The 16,780-nt window shown below is 37.2% G+C and overlaps 1 protein-coding gene across 2 annotated transcripts in view; it reads left to right on the top strand.

Moving 5' to 3' along the window:
• LOC128219627 (TSC22 domain family protein 4-like) overlaps positions 1–16,780 on the top strand; it is a 68,184-nt gene that overhangs the window by 24,734 nt on the left and 26,670 nt on the right. Inside the window, exon 1 of one of the 2 annotated variants that reach the window (XM_052927511.1) lies at positions 1,593–3,685. The exons of the other annotated variant lie outside the window; for it this stretch is intronic. Within the exon in view, the coding sequence (XP_052783471.1) occupies positions 1,920–3,685 (1,766 nt within the window). The 5' untranslated portion in view covers positions 1,593–1,919. Of the gene's footprint in view, positions 1–1,592; positions 3,686–16,780 lie in introns of those variants that run through there. 2 annotated transcript variants of the gene reach the window in all.

The raw sequence follows: 16,780 nt of genomic DNA, 5'->3' as shown, positions 1-16,780 counted from the left end.
GATATGGTTTTAAAAGATAACGCAGCAGTTATTTATTTGAAGATTAAGTTAAATTTATAATTATAAATCCATATATAAACTAGCTACAGAAAGTTGCAGGGATGTTTGTTTCACTGATTCTGTTCCACTTTTTTAAGGACAATTAGCAGCTTTCAACTCAAGACAGATTTTGTGACTTTTTGAAGCATCTTCAGATGGCTTGCTTAAGTTGGCCATTATGTCATTAAGGAAATATTTCACGAGCATGGCGGAATCGGGTAATATTCCTGAGGCTGAAGTTGTGACTATTCCAGTAGTCAGTGTGGCAATGCATCATTTAGATGTTACTACAAACAAAGCATCAAGTTCTGGTGATAATTTTAAGCTGAAATGTTTCGGAAATTCAAACTTGAGAGTTACAAACACATCACAGGGAGTGAATAGCATTGTACGCTCAGTGGGAAATGAGACAAGGGGGAGAATTGTGTATGGATTCCCTAACTCTTCAAACCAGGAGTACCTCCATAACCGCAGGCTTTCACATAACAGAATCACAGCTATGTAAGTGTGGGCTTTATCATAAATAACATGTACATTTAAGTTTGTGGTATGATTTAAATTTTATCAGTGATAGATTGTAGCTTGAACTTTAATCATTTTGCCTTTTAAGCAAATTAAGAAAGGTGTTTGTCGATCCAGGCTCATTTGATAATCTTGAAACAGTCCTACATAATTTTCATGCATATTGATGTAAAATTTTAAAGGCAGTAATTTTAATATTAATTTTAATGCCTTTCTAAATGATAAAACCTTTCCCCAGCATGATGATTATGATAGAGAAATGCTCATGTTGATAGTATTTCTAACTAGATCGAGTTGTTAACTTTTGAAACATAATAATAGACCATTTTTAACTGATATATCATTTTGTGTGTTTCTCCATTTGGATTTGATGACAGAAGGACATCGTTTAGTGGATAGTTATAATTACAATACATGACTGACCATACATTGTCAGCTGGTAAACAATAATGATTAATACTATTAAAATGACATCTTTTATGCAAAAAAGCAGACATCACTGTATGTATGTATTACTGTTATAGAAAATTAGGATAGACATAAGATGTGTTTTTGCATAAATGCAAATGAACATAATGATACTGTGATTAATAAATGGGAGTAACGTCATTACATTTTTATGCACTTTAATTTGATGGAAGGATTGTTGATTTTTAAGTTGATGGATATTTTAAGGTACAGATACATGTTTTGTTGTGTTGATCCAATCTCTTGCCAATCACTGTGCAGTTGACCATTCCATAAAAGTGTGTGCATGTAATATAGTATTTACATGTTACAGTAATAGTAGTAAATGCCCTTTATGTCAAATGAGAAGGATTGAGCACACATTTTGGACAGGTATTATATATAATGCAATATTCAACAGTGTGCTAATGAATTAGCTTTTTTGTGAGCGTTTGTAAGTGAGAATGTTCGAATAGACTTTAAAGGAAAGATATCATGCGCTATAAGCTGAGGTTATAAGACCTTTGTTTTATATTCGAAAGTTGTAGCAAATTTATGTCATGACGGTTTGACGGTAAATTAAAGATGTTATATCTTAACAAAAAGACAGCATCTATGTTGTTCACTTAATGAATTTGACAATGGTTTATGTCTTTTATTTAGACATACTACATCACGTTATTTTAATTGTGAATCAGTTTTAAGGAAAGTGGCTTGTGTAGATGGGTTTTAGTGATTCTGGTATACATTTGACTTTGGATAAGGACGTAGAGGTTGTGAATGCCAAGTAAATACTCTTAAGAATACTGGTTTACAAGCATTGTGAGAGTACTTGAGGATATTTCAGAAAATACTGTGTGAGCACCTTTGACTTTTTTAAAGCTGACTTCAAATTGTGTTATTGCACAACTATGGAAGAAGGAGATGAGTACCCAGTCAGGAGGTTCTCCCTGCAGGAGCCGAGGTCAGCTGTAGGAAGCACTCCAGTACCTCCAGCCACCCCTCCACGGAGACGACACACTGTCACACAGGCTCCTATGATTGGTAGCTTGGAGTGCCAGCACAGGCCAAGATATGTTAGAACAGTACCCAGGTACTCCAGTGACGATTATTTCCAAGAAGAGTCTCTCTTGCCGGGTCAGCAGTATGTCCATTATTCTCCTACACGTTCACATTATCAAGGCATGACATTGCATAGACCAGCAGTTTCACACCCTCTGCGACCAGTCCAGGAGGTACAGCCATTTTACTCCACCCCAGTTTTCAACATGAGAGGTTCTATGGTTCAGCAAAGAGCTCAGTCAGGTCCGTTTTTTTATGAAGAAATGTTAAGTCCAGCAGAAGAGTATGCATTTTCTCCAACAAGAGATTCTTCAGAAGTACAGGGAATGCATGAATCTGTGGCAGGGATAAGATATTCTCCAAGAATGCCCTGTAAAAGCATGTGGCCATCTGGAAGGCAGTGCTCTGACCCTATGATGGAGGAAGAGTTTATGAGGTATCAGCCTCAGGCTGATGTAAGCCCTTGTAGTCTTCAGTACAACCAAGTAGGTCAGCAGGTTGTGAAACAGAATGCCCTTTCCATGAACCAACCACATTCTATATCAGTTGGTGGACAACAGTATGTACCAGTCAATTCTTTCAGTCAGATGCCTGTAGCTTTTCAGAATCCAAATACAATGGCAGAGCAAGGGTATGACACACAAACATACCCCGGTGTTGTTTGTGAAACTGCTCAGATGAATGAGCAGCAATTGTCAGCTGCTATGCAACCTTCCATTCAACAGTTTGGACAGAATGTCCAGATGGTGCAACCAATACAGCAGCATGAGTCACAAATAACTCAAACCAGTCAGCAACAAATGATTCAGCAGTATCAGCAACAGCAGGTGCAGCAGCTGAATCAACCAGTTGTTCCCCAGTCTGATCTTTCTTGTCAGGGTGAGCATCAACCGTCTCTCAAAGGTATGGTAGGGCAAAGTTCTGGAAAACTTGGAGATGAAGATGACATACCTGCTTGGCAAACACCGTATGTACCATTAAAAAGAGTTAAAAAAACTGCATTGGTTTCTAGTCCGTCTGAAGAAAATAGGCTTAAAGTTCCAGAATTAGAGAGAGAAAATAGTTCTGAAGATGGAAGAGTTGGTGAATCTATCATGAGAAACCATAGCTCTGGATCAGCCTCAAGCTCTCCTAGATTTAAAAAGAGGGTATCCTTTGAGGATGATCCTATAAATAGAGTAAGGTCTTTCAGTGCTCAGAGCGTGACCTATGAAGGAATTGGTCATGTTGGCAACAATGAAAGGAAGTTGGATAGAAAAATAAGCTACGAAGAAGAACCACCTAAACGGTTTAACACATTGAAGATATTAAAGGTAGAGAAAATGTCAGATGGTACTGGAAGGCAGGATGAAGTATATGATAGACAGTACAGTATTGACAGTATTGGGAGCAATGAGGTCTTCAGTAAGGAAACACCTGAAGAATGCAACAATAAGGAAGAAGAAAATAAGTTAGCCAAAAAGGATAGAGTAGCAGTTCTAATCAAACAAGAGAGTGAACCAGGTTATGTGTTGCGGAGAGGTTCAGATGCAGTTTTGATTGCAAAGACAAAGAAAGAGAGACAGGAGGAGAAGAGGAGGCACTCCATGTGTCCGATGACAGCCTACAACCTGCGGTGAGTGACATATCGCATAATGGTGGTGGGGGAAGATACTGGGTGTTGGGTTCTATTGCTGATGATGTGACATATATGATGTTGGAGCTTAGGCTTGTCAGATTGGCATTTATAGTGGTTTGTACAACATTCTGCTGCCGGAGCTATCATGTGGTGTAATGAATTACTCCCAAAAAGATTAACCACAATTAATAATATTGTTTGAATTTTTCAAAAGTGATGAATAAATGTCGAAAACAAAGGTTCTTATGCAGGATATCAAGTTTAATTTGAACTTTATTTTTGGTCTTCTAAACAATAAAGACAAAAAGCCGAGCCAAAAATTAAATGCAGAATTTCTACACTTTATTTTTTGGAGGATGCAATCTTAGGTTATCCTTACATACATGACAAACAAGTCGTGCAGAGCTGTCAAGGAGCTTGTTAATTATACCACCTTGAATCGTCAAAGAATTTGTATGTTGACTGTGCATGCCCCTGCAATAGTCTTGGGCTACAAATCTACAAGGTCCCTGTGAAATGCCTGTTTGAGTTGTACCGGGGCCCTTGGGAGGATCTCCAGACTTTGAAAAAATCTGTGAGCTTGGTGAGAAGTCAGGAGCTTGGGAAACATTTTCAACGAGTCACTGAGTCTCCAGGTCCTTGTAGTACAAAGCTCATAGTGTAGATGTGACCAGGTTTAAAGGTTTAGATGAGAATCTGATTTTCAGAAATAAATGAGGAAAATGAGTTTTTTTACTTTTTAAATTCAAAGAGACGTTACACTCATTGCCTGTATTGAGTTATATTGGCAGTGGGAAATCAGTATATAAGGTTAGTATCAGTTATTCAAATGAACATAAGTTTCGATATTGTATGATTGATTTTACTTAGTTTAATTCTGTTTCAAAATAATAATAAATTAACATGCATACTGTGAAGTGACATAATTGTACTATGTCAGTATGTGAATGTATGAAAAAAAACCTCTATAACTAAAGTAACATAAAAATAGTACAAACTGGTGCATGCCAGTATTGCTTACTTGAAGGTGTTGAAATGTTGAGAACATTTTCCAACAACATAATTTGATTTTACAATTTCTATCATTCTCAAAAGAATATCGTTTACAAATCATCAACAGAACAGCGACAAAGATGAAGAAGTATTTGAGGGCTTCGAGAAGAGCACATCATGATGACTGAATCAAACTGTGTTTATTATTTATTTATTGTTTATGTAACATAGCAATGAACCAAGTGCTATCTAACACTTATGTTATTGTTTCTTAATATATATCATCACTTATGTACATGTGCTGAACTTTTTAATAACCATTGCCATTTTCATGATCAAATAAAATTTCATCAAAAGATAACATGGTTGATACTCATTTTGACATTTTTTCAATGCTTCCTATCTGTGTTAAAATGTGATTTAACCTGATTTTTCACATATTTTCTTTGCCTTATTTTTTAGGGTCCTATTTATCCTTGCGTCCTATACACAATAAGTTAGGGTACCTAGAAACCATTTTTTGTTGTGTACACATTTTGACTTCATCCATTTCCATTTCTCACACCAGTAATAAAAGCTTAATATCAGAAAGTTTTTTTCAGATTTGTATATACTTACTTATTTGTATATACTTTACTTTAACATTGAGCCAAAAATACGTAGTTCATTCAGTCACAAAAATTTGGCGGCATTTTAAGCATGTATATAATGTTTAATATCTAAAACATTGACATACAACCTCAATTTATGATTGACATACAACCTCAATTTATGATTGACATACAATAGCAATTTATGATTGACATACAACCTCAATTTATGATTGACATAAAACCTCAATTTATGATTGACATAAAACTTCAATTTATGATTGACATACAACCTCAATTTGTGATTGACATACAACCTCAATTTATGATTGACATACATCCTCAATTTGTGGTTGACTTACAACCTCAATTTATGATTTTCATTCAACCTCAATTTATGATTGACATACTACCTCAATTTATGATTGTCATACTACCTCTATTTATGATTGACATACAACCTCAATTTATGATTGACATACAGCCTCAATGTATGATTGACATACTACCTCAAATTATGATTGACGAACAACCTCAATTTATGATTGACATACAACCTCAATTTATGATCGACTTACAACCTTTGTTTTTCATGGCAATATTTTATTGTTAAAATTGAACTTTTGATTTCACAAATTTTTATGAGGACGACACAAAAAGTTGTTTAAAAAAGTCTACATAATTTTTGAATGGCCATTTAATTTGTCGAAGGCTTTTCACAGTTAATTTTTATTTATTTTTCTCAGTTTTCTTTATTCAATATTCTACTACATGAAGTACATTTAAAAGCGCTGACTTGCATCATAGATTGAAACCAAGGTTTGGGTATACAAAGTTGTAGTATTCAAACTAAAAGATATTCATTTGAAAAGAGATAATTTTAAAATATGTTATGGATGAGATGTTTTCCTCCCATGATGGATTAGCATTTAGGCTTAGAGGTGTTTTGATTTGAATGTTAAACCTTTTTATGTTAAAAAAGAGAAACAACTTGTGAAAACTTTGTAGGATTAAAGTTAATAAGAATGATTATATTTGTGTTTAAATGTAATCTAGGAGTTTAGCTAAAAACAAAATTACATGCTACTCCATTGTAGGTGATGTTATTGCAAGTACACAAGTTATAATCTCATTGGAGGAGGACAGTTAGCCAACAAGCACAATATGTCACATGCATAATGTCATTGGTGTTTGTGAGAAATGTCACCAAATGAAATTTACTATGAAAATATGAAGATACAATTTACTTTTACATTTTTTTGTCCTAAAAATAATAAGATTTTATGGTTGTTTTTTTAAGTATCATAAAGTAGATGGATATGGAACGTCCAGTGTTTGCACTCAGCTTTGACAATGACAGCGCTTCGGATGAAGACCATTCAGGAAACGAGGATAACATTGGTGATCCTGATTTGAGACCATTAGCAAGACTTAGTGTGCTTCAGGTCAAGGAAGGTTCACATGACAGTGAGGGTGAAATGACCAAAGCATCTACAAGCGGTGAAAAGCCTGATCTCAAACTTGGGAACACTTCTGTGTCTTCAGAGGGGGATCCGGTGGTGCATGGCGAGGGCTCTAAAGAAGGGACAAGTGGTCAAATTACCAGCCAGGGTTCCCAGTCTCCAAGAGGTCAGAAGCTGATTCATGAGCAAGTCAATAACTTGCTTGAGATTGACTTGCTTGAGGCAGCTGAGCAGTTGAAGAACAGTAGGATTGCTAATAACCCTAAGAAGGCACACAGTGTTGACAGTGAACAAGCTGATGATAAAAACCTTGCGAATGTCCGTGTTCAGCAGTCATCGGCACCTCATATGATATACCACTTACACCCCATACGGATGAGTATTCCTATGGAGCGACTGAGGTCTCGAAGGTACTCCCTACAGGAGGTTAAGGTATCCAGTGCTCATCAACGAGCTGTCAACCAGTTTAAGAGTACTCAACAATCTAAGTTGAGGGTCGGTATCCGCCCAGAAATCTTTAGCCGAAGGCACTCATTATATCCAACATCTTCATCGAAACCCAGGTAATATAAATTACCATTAAATGTATACAAGCTATAATCGCATAAGAGGAATGATTAGAAGACAAAAATACAAGATACTTGTTGATATCATCCTTCAAATATATAAAGGGAGAACACTTGTTGTTCAGATCTAATTATCAGTATTTCTGTGATTTCCCTTCCAAAAGACAAAAACAAAACATTCTAAGTTATAACAGAAGAAATCTTACTCTATCCTCACATTAATCTTGAATTGAAGCTATATCTCTTGGTATGTTAAATTATAAAGAACAGTTTTGCCCTTAAAGCGACTATTTTATGGTTTTGAAAAATGCACTTTTTCTGGATTTTTTATATTTAATTATGAAATCATGTGGGGCAAATTATACTGTGTACAGGATGCTAACATTGATAGGACACAGGCAAAAAAATATGTTAAAATTCAGGTAAAAAAACTTGAAACTTCTTATACCACAGATGGGACGCAGTGAAAAATGTCAAAATCAGCAGCCATTTACATTTGTTGTGGCGATTTTTTTTAATTGTGAAAATGGTAAAGGGTATTAAATAGTACAGCACATGTATATAAATGACTAAATGAAATCCCCATTTCTCTCTCCGTCATCGCAAATTATAAAAGCCAGAGATGTACATTGTACGTAAACATTATCAAAATGTCAAAACCTTCAGCTCATTAACTTTCACACCCAGGATCTCAAAGGGGGCTTTGCTGTGTATCATCGTTTGAAATTTATTATTATTGATTAACAATTTCCGGCTTTATGATTTTGTCGATTCTAAGGAACCTGACCCCATTCACATAAAAAGTGGAAAGATTGGGGACACAAGACAGCAGTCTGTTGGTTGCATGAAGACACTGTACAAAAGACGCAACAAATCCCGATAAGTGTTGTTATCTGTAATATGTAACCCTTAGTGCATAATCAGTCCTAATTTCTCGGAAATTAAATAACATATTTTGCATCATGTCATTAACTTTTTTTTATTCACTACTTCAAAATTGAAAAACTCTTGTGCACAATTTGGGATTTATGTGTTGTAAGGAGGAATGTTATGCATTATTTATTGCCTAAATGCACTGTAGGCATGTTTTCCAATATTGTTTTGTCCCAGTCTAGTGCAAACACTATCACATGTCAAATAAATTTGAGTGTTCCATTGGCAAAACGTTTACTTTTGCATTTACTGCCTAAAAATGATAGACTATTTGTCAATTTATTTTCTTTTGAAAAAAAAATCAAATATTGTCATGCACACAAAAGATTCATCTTTTTTTATAAAAAATATGTCATAGTTATGGAGTGGTCTGCTCACAACATTATGTCATAGTTATGGAGTGGTCTGCCAACACCATGATGTCATAGTTATGGAGTGGTCTGCTCACTCCATGATGTCGTAGAAATAGAGTGGTCTGCTCACACCATAATGTTATAGCTATGGAGTGGTCTGCTCATTCCATGATGTCATTATGGAGTGGTCTGCTCACACCATGATGTCATAGTTATGGAGTGGTCTGCTCACATCATTATGTCATAGTTATGGAGTAGTCTGCTCACACCATGATGTCATAGTTTATAATGGAGTGGTCTGCTCACACCATGATATCATAGTAATGGAGTGGTCTGCTCAGTCCATGATGTCGTAGAAATAGTGTGGTCTGCTCACACCATAATGTTATAGCTATGGAGTGGTCTGCTCATTCCATGATGTCATTATGGAGTGGTCTGCTCACACCATGATGTCATAGTTATGGAGTGGTCTGCTCACACCATTATGTCATAGTTATGGAGTAGTCTGCTCACACCATGATGTCATAGTTATGGAGTAGTCTGCTCACACCATGATGTCATAGTTATGGAGTGGTCTGCTCACACCATGATGTCATAGTTATGGAGTGGTCTGCTCACACCATGATGTCATAGTTATGGAGTAGTCTGCTCACACCATGATGTCATAGTTATGGAGTGGTCTGTTCATCCATGATTCCATAGTTATGGAGTGGTCTGCTCACAACATTATGTCATAGTTATGGAGTAGTCTGCTCACACCATGATGTCATAGTTATGGAGTGGTCTGTTCATCCATGATCCCATAGTTATGGAGTGGTCTGCTCACACCATGATGTCATAGTTATGGAGTGGTCTGCTCACTACATGATGTCATAGTTATGGAGTGGTCTGCTCACACCATGATGTCATAGTTATGGAGTGGTCTGCTCATTCCATGATCCCATAGTTATGGAGTGGTCTGCTCACACCATCATGTCATAGTTATGAAGTGGTCTGTTCATTCCATGATCCCATAGTTATGGAGCAGTCTGCTCACACCATGATGTCATAGTTATGAAGTGGTCTGTTCATTCCATGATCCCATAGTTATGGAGTGGTCTGCTCACACCATGATGTCATAGTTATGGAGTGGTCTGCTCACACCATGATGTCATGGTTATGGAGTGGTCTGCTCATTCCATGATGTCATAGTTATGGAGTGTTCTGCTCACACTATGATGTCATAGTTATGGAGTGGTCTGCTCACACCATGATGTCATAGTTATGGAGTGGTCTGCTCATTTCATGATCTCATAGTTATGGAGTCGTCTGCTCACACCATGATCCCATAGTTATGGAGTGGTCTGCTCACACCATGATGTCATAGCTATGGAGTGGTCTGCTCATTCCATGATGTCATTATGGAGTGGTCTGCAAACACCATGATGTCATAGTTATGGAGTGGTCTGCTCACACCATGATGTCATAGTTATGGAGTGGTCTGCTCACACCATGATGTCATAGTTATGGAGTGGTCTGCCAACACCATGATGTCATAGTTAAGTAGTGGTCTGCTCACACCATGATGTCATAGTTATGGCGTGGTCTGCTCACACCATGATGTCATAGTTATGGAGTGGTCTGCTCACAACATGATGTCATGGTTATGGAGTGGTCTGCTCAAATAAACAATGATTTAGCTACATACAAGATGTATACCGTGAATATATATGTATTTGAATACATGTATACACTTTTACATAAACGCAGTATTATTTCAGAATTAAAGGTCAAATTTTCGTTGGGATCTTGAATTCGTGGCTAATGCACCATTCAATTGTTACCACGGCCTCCTCAGGTCTGGGCAATAGCAAGGACTTTGACATTCGGTTCAGCCAAGCATGGGTAAAATACCTGTCCTGTGTGGACGAACTGCAGGTAAAATCCCCGCCAAATGCCCCCGCACCCCAGGGACCCTAGGTAAGGCCCATTCCCCACTATTTTTTGCGCAAAGGCAAAACAACAGCACTCAGCTGGCACTGTGGGGCCACTTGGAAGGTAAAAGCACGGCCCATTTCCCCGGCCATATCAGGTATACCCTCGGACCTGGACCTGGGGGGAGGAGGGCGTGGTTACAATTGACTGGTGCATAAGCCAACCAACAAAATTCAAAAAAAAAAAAATTTCCCATATTGATGAAGAGTCTTCACTGTTACACTTACAATGGGGAATTTTGATCTTCCAAGATTTTGGTGTGACTTTGATGTTCCACATACACTAGAAACTTCACTGAGGGAAATCAATACTTAAGGGATCATTTCTAGCCAAGATGATCTGTTTATAATGTTGAAGTGTTTTACAATTGATTTGGAGAGGTCTGTCTCTTGGAAGCTGCCCAAATGCAACACAAGGTTCCTTTTGCATGTTGGATTATTCATTTGGAAATGTTTCACTGTTTTGACTTCAGTCTCCATTAATTAACATAATTTATTGTTAAACCTTAAAAAAATGTTTTTGATATTTCAAAATATTTTGTATTCTGAGAAGTTGGCTAAATTAAGTACAGCATATAGGAAATGAATACAGTTAATATATATTGTTATCTGATTTAATTCCTGTAATATTTACTAGGAAATCAATTCTGATCTTATTATTGGAGTAAACAAGATATTTCCTTGAAACAAATTGGGAAAATTTTCAGTAGGGTACTTTTACTTTGGTAGGGATGGTTTCTGTTTCAAACAAATCATTGATTTTATATCCAAATATTTACATACATTTAGAACACTGATGCTCTATTAAACAGGTTGTTAGGCAAACACAAACATTGGTGGTTCTATTTCTGGGGAATATATTGCTTTTTGCAGTGCAGAAAAAAGAGAAGATCTGAACTAGTGCCAACCACTTGGGTGTAGCTGCTTGAGTGATGAGAGAGGTTATATATAGAGAGCAGTCATCGTATACAATATTATGCTGTTATTCTTATACAGTTCTTATTTAGAAATAGAACAGGTGTTATTATTTTGTTAAAATAAATAACTAGTGCCTTATGGAACTCAATTTCGAAACATGTGTTATAAACTTTTAAATAAGGTTGATGCACTTTGATAGAAAAGATGTACCTCCGGAACTTGTTTTGAAAAGAAAAGTACAATATTATCTTTTATATCCTAAGCACAACATTGTTTGTGCTGAATAATTAGGTATCAAATAATAGAAAATGTAACATAAATTAGGACTAGGAATTTCCATTGGTAGAGTATAGCCGACTTGAAGTTAACTTTTAAACTTCAAATTGGTCAGAAGACTGAGTTACCGACTACAGATATATTGTTTGCATTGGTGATTTGGGATTTAATTTAAACCATTTAAATTGTATTTATTTGCATTCAAATGCTACAATGAATGTATTGAGTGTACTGAAAAAGAATGAAGGCAAAGACTGAAGTGTAATATGTAAATTTTGGAATAAAGCAGAGATATTAACACATGAATAGAACGATAAGCAGTTTAACCTGGTTTGAAATAACAAGGATAATGATTGTCAATGATTCTATTACATAAGACCAGTGGAGCAATTGGTTTCATTTGCAAAACATTTGAGTGGAAGAAGACAAATACTTTGGGCCTAGTTATAGTGTTTAATACTTTGTTGAGACATTGGCAAATGTGGGAGTTATTGAAAAGTAAATAAATAGAAGTTCTTTGATTGGAGTAACATGCTAACAGTGATGCCAGGTTCCCTTCCGTCACCCGTGATTTCAACGGGGCACGTATGTAATTGTGGCACTGGGTATGAGAAATCGCCGCCAGAAAAATCCTCTCCCCTGTCACCATTCAACGACCACAGCATCTTTCTCACTGCACTGGAATACTTCAGTAAAGCTCTATGGTATGGGAGAGTAAAATATATCAAATATGAATGAATAAAATACAATTAAAGATACATTTTTGTTAAAATCTACTTATATACAAAAGGCAAAAAAGAAATAAATGCTGCTTAATATGTCTGTAGGTTAAATGACAAAAAATATCATTTTACTTGAATAAATGTACATTGATAATTCATCTGATGAAAGTAATACTACTGCTTGCAAATGAACTTAGCATGTCAAGGTTTGGAAACATTGATTGATGGTGGAGTTTGCTCCACCTAAGCATTTCAAGGTTTGGGAACATTGATTGTTGGTGGAGTTTGCTCCACCTTAGCATTTCAAGGTTTGGAAACATTGATTGATGGTGGAGTTTGCTCAACCTTAGCATGTCAAGGTTTGGAAACATTGATTGATGGTGGAGTTTGCTCCACCTTAGCATGTCAAGGTTTGGAAACATTGATTGATGGTGTCGTTTGCTCCACCTTAGCATTTCAAGGTTTGGAAACATTGAATGATGGTGGAGTTTGCTCCACCTTAGCATTTCAAGATTTGGAAACATTGATTGATGGTGGAGTTTGCTCCACCTTAGCATTTCAAAATTTGGAAACATTGAATGATGGTGGAGTTTGCTCCACCAAAATTGAATGAATTTTGTAGTGCAATATCTTTGGCCTGTGGATCAACTTTACACTTGAAAGAAAATCAGCCTGCCGCCATTAGTGTTTTGAAGTATTCTTAAATTATCATGTAAACTGACTACTGAAGAGGCATTCTCATTACTGTACTGTACAGTTTGCCCTGGTTTTACTGCAACCGCAAATTAGATTGTAACTTCAAATAACCCTGGCAAGAAAAATGCAGTGACAAACAAAACTCGTTGAAAAGTGGAAACAGACTATCCAAAGCCATTGTTGAGGTGGAACAAAAAAGCTGTCTCTTTGTTGCAATCGTACTCGCTACTCTTATTTGCAAACAGTTGTATTAGTCTTAAAAATGTTTTGTGGTTGTGTAATGCACCAGTCAATTGTAACCACGGCCCCACCAGGTCCGGGGGGTATACCGGGGATAGCCGGGGAAATGGGCCGTGTTTTTACTTTTCAGGTGGCCCGGCAGTGCCGGGTGACTGCGGTGGTTTTGTCTTCACGCCAAATTTAGCGGAAAATTGGCCTTATCTAGTGTCCCTTGGGTGCGGGGGCATTTGGCGGGGGTTTTACCAGCAGATTGTCCCCGCAGGGCCGAGACTTTGCCCGGGCTTGGCTGGACCAAAAGTCAAAGTCCCCGCTATTCCCCGGACCTGGGGGGCCGTGGTTACAAATGACTGGTGCATAAGGAAAACTGAACTTGCTTTAATTCAGTGTTGCTTATAATTTTACTACAAAGCAAAGGATGAGCTATGGTCATTAAGTTCTTAAACTTCTCTTGTGTTCATTTTGGGATCAGTGGATTTGAGCAAGGGTAAAAAAATGATATATAGGGTGGATATGGATCAAAAAACGTAAGACAAAGGAAGATGTTTTCTGGAGTTTTTATGTGCTTTCTCAGTTGGAAATATTGTTTGATTTATTTCATAGATTTTACTATAGGTTTTAAAACAGTCCCAAGGCACCAAAAATACTACATGTATTTGAGGCTGTAAAGAGAAGAGAAATAAATGTTATAGTATGCTTTTGCTGGAGGTTAGCTCCTGTTTCAGTTTTCTGTATTTCATTATTTCATGATGGTCTTGCATGAAGGTCTTCTGTCACAGAGATGGTCCAGTCTTCTGTCATAAACAATAATGGTAAACTGAGATCAGCACAGGTTTCCAGAGTTGTCATACTGGTATGGCTTATGAGAGTTGGAGGTATAAAACATTCACATTATGTGTTCTAGGTGTCAACTCTCTGTTTAGTGCACTAGTTTGCAGAGCACAGTTAAAAGTTGCTTACAATGTCATGAATTTTTCTATTTCAAAGCCAGTAGAGTCTATACTCCAAGTGTTTGCATGAACTTTGGAACTGGATTTTAAATATATCTCCAATCTAGACATGAAAGTTCTTTTATTGAAGTGTTTGCAATTTTGTTTTGAAACTGTGTCCCAGTGTGAGGTCAGATGTACAAGACTTTCAAGGTTTATAATTTGAAAAGTTTGTATAAAAATGATATACATAATTATGGCAGTTTTAATGCACATTTTGTTAAAATATTTTCATTGTTTTGTTCTATTGTACCACTACAGTAGTAATCGTTTATTTACTTGTTACAGAAGTGCTGTAGCATGTTGGTGATTCCCAACACATTTCTGGGTCATCACATGTAGTGTATATGAGAGCTTTCAGCAGGTTCAAGTAAAAAAGCAATGAACCTTGAAGTGTAGGTAATAATGATGTATATCCAACTGGTGTTGATAATTCTAGCCAGCTGTCAATGCCCAGAATTATTGTTGATGATAGGTTAATAATGGGAGGTTATGATCTGAAGATGGCCTGTAACCCTTCTTCTCATAGGCTTCAGGAACTGTATGGCCTTCTCATCTGGCAAATGTTTGTATGATTGGATAACATTGTTTTTCATTCATTACTTTAATGTAGCTAATATTATTGATGCATTTTACCTATATTTTGCCATGATTGGAAGGCTTAAAATCATTAGAAATAAAGAGCTTATTTGTCTTGCAATTTGTGTCATGATAAGTCAACACATTTGCCAACTCACATAATGGTTTTAATAATTGTTCCATCAGATCAATCAAGTTTCTTCTTAACAAACTTATCCTTGTATGATAAAACTTCGACCTGAAATTATTTGCTAATGAATATGCATGCTTTATAAATGCATGATATAAATATTTCATTATAGAATGATATCTGATTTGCCTGAATGACGAATGACTTACGAGTGTATTGATATGTAAAAAGCTCATCTGTTTGGAAACCTTTGATTCAAAAGGTTCACCACCCAGCAAAAGCTCTCTTCACAACAAAACATCACCACTTAGTTAAAACCCATCACACAGTAAGAGCTCATAACACAGCAAAAGCTTTCCACACAGTAAAAGCTCATCACACAGGCCCATCCCCTGCGAAATGAACTCTTACAATTCATGAACAGTTCTTGTTATATTCATGCATAGTTCACACACATTTTTATGTTCATTTTCTGAAAGTTCATGAAATGTTCCTGATTTTTTATAGTTCATGAACTATTTATGAGTAATTTCGAGTGCAAACCCTTTGTGCAAAAGCTTTCCACACAGTGAAAGCTCATCATTACACTGTGAAAGATCATCACACAGGTCCATTACAAAACAAAAGCTTTCTGCGCAGTGAAAGCTCAACACACAGTGAAACCTCATCATTACACAGTGAAAGATCATCACACAGTGAAACCTCATCATTACACAGTGAAAGATCATCACACAGGCCCATCACACAGCAAGAGATTATTACCCAGCGAAAGCTCATCACACAGGCCCATCACACAAACATCATAGAGGCTCATCACACAGGCCCATCACAAAAACATCATAGAGGCTCATCACACAGCAAAAGATTATTACCAAGCGAAAGCTCATCACACAGGCCCATCACACAAACATCATAGAGGCTCATCACACAGGCCCATCACAAAAACATCATAGAGGCTCATCACACAGCCCCATCACACAAACATCATAGAGGCTCATCATACAGGCCCATCACACAAACATCATAGAGGCTCATCACACAGGCCCATCACACAAACATCATAGAGGCTCATCACACAGGCCCATCACATAAACATCATAGAGGCTCCTCACACAGGCCCATCACACAAACATCATAGAGGCTCATCACACAGGCCCATCACACAAACATCATAGAGGCTCATCACACAGGCCCATCACACAAACATCATAGAGGCTCATCACACAGGCCCATCACACAAACATCATATAGGCTCATCACACAGGCCCATCACTCAAACATAGAAGCTCATCACACAGGCCCATCACACAAACATCATAGAGGCTCATCACACAGGCCCATCACACAAACATCATAGAGGCTCATCACACAGGCCCATCACACAAACATCATAGAGGCTCATCACACAGGCCCATCACACAAACATCATAGAGGCTCATCACACAGGCCCATCACTCATACAGGCTCATCACACAGGCCCATCACACAAACATCATAGAGGCTCATCACACAGGCCCATCACACAAACATCATAGAGGCTCATCACACAGGCCCATCACACAAACATCATAGAGGCTCATCACACAGGCCCATCACACAAACATCATAGAGGCTCATCACACAGGCCCATCACTCAAACATAGAAGCTCATCAGGATTTTTTTGATTGACAGTT

The sequence above is a fragment of the Mya arenaria genome, chromosome 15 (assembly GCF_026914265.1).
Source record: "Mya arenaria isolate MELC-2E11 chromosome 15, ASM2691426v1".
In the NCBI taxonomy this organism is placed as follows: Eukaryota; Metazoa; Mollusca; class Bivalvia; order Myida; family Myidae; genus Mya; species Mya arenaria.
Note: the sequence above shows the minus strand (reverse complement) of the source record. Positions and strands in the feature narration are given on the sequence as shown.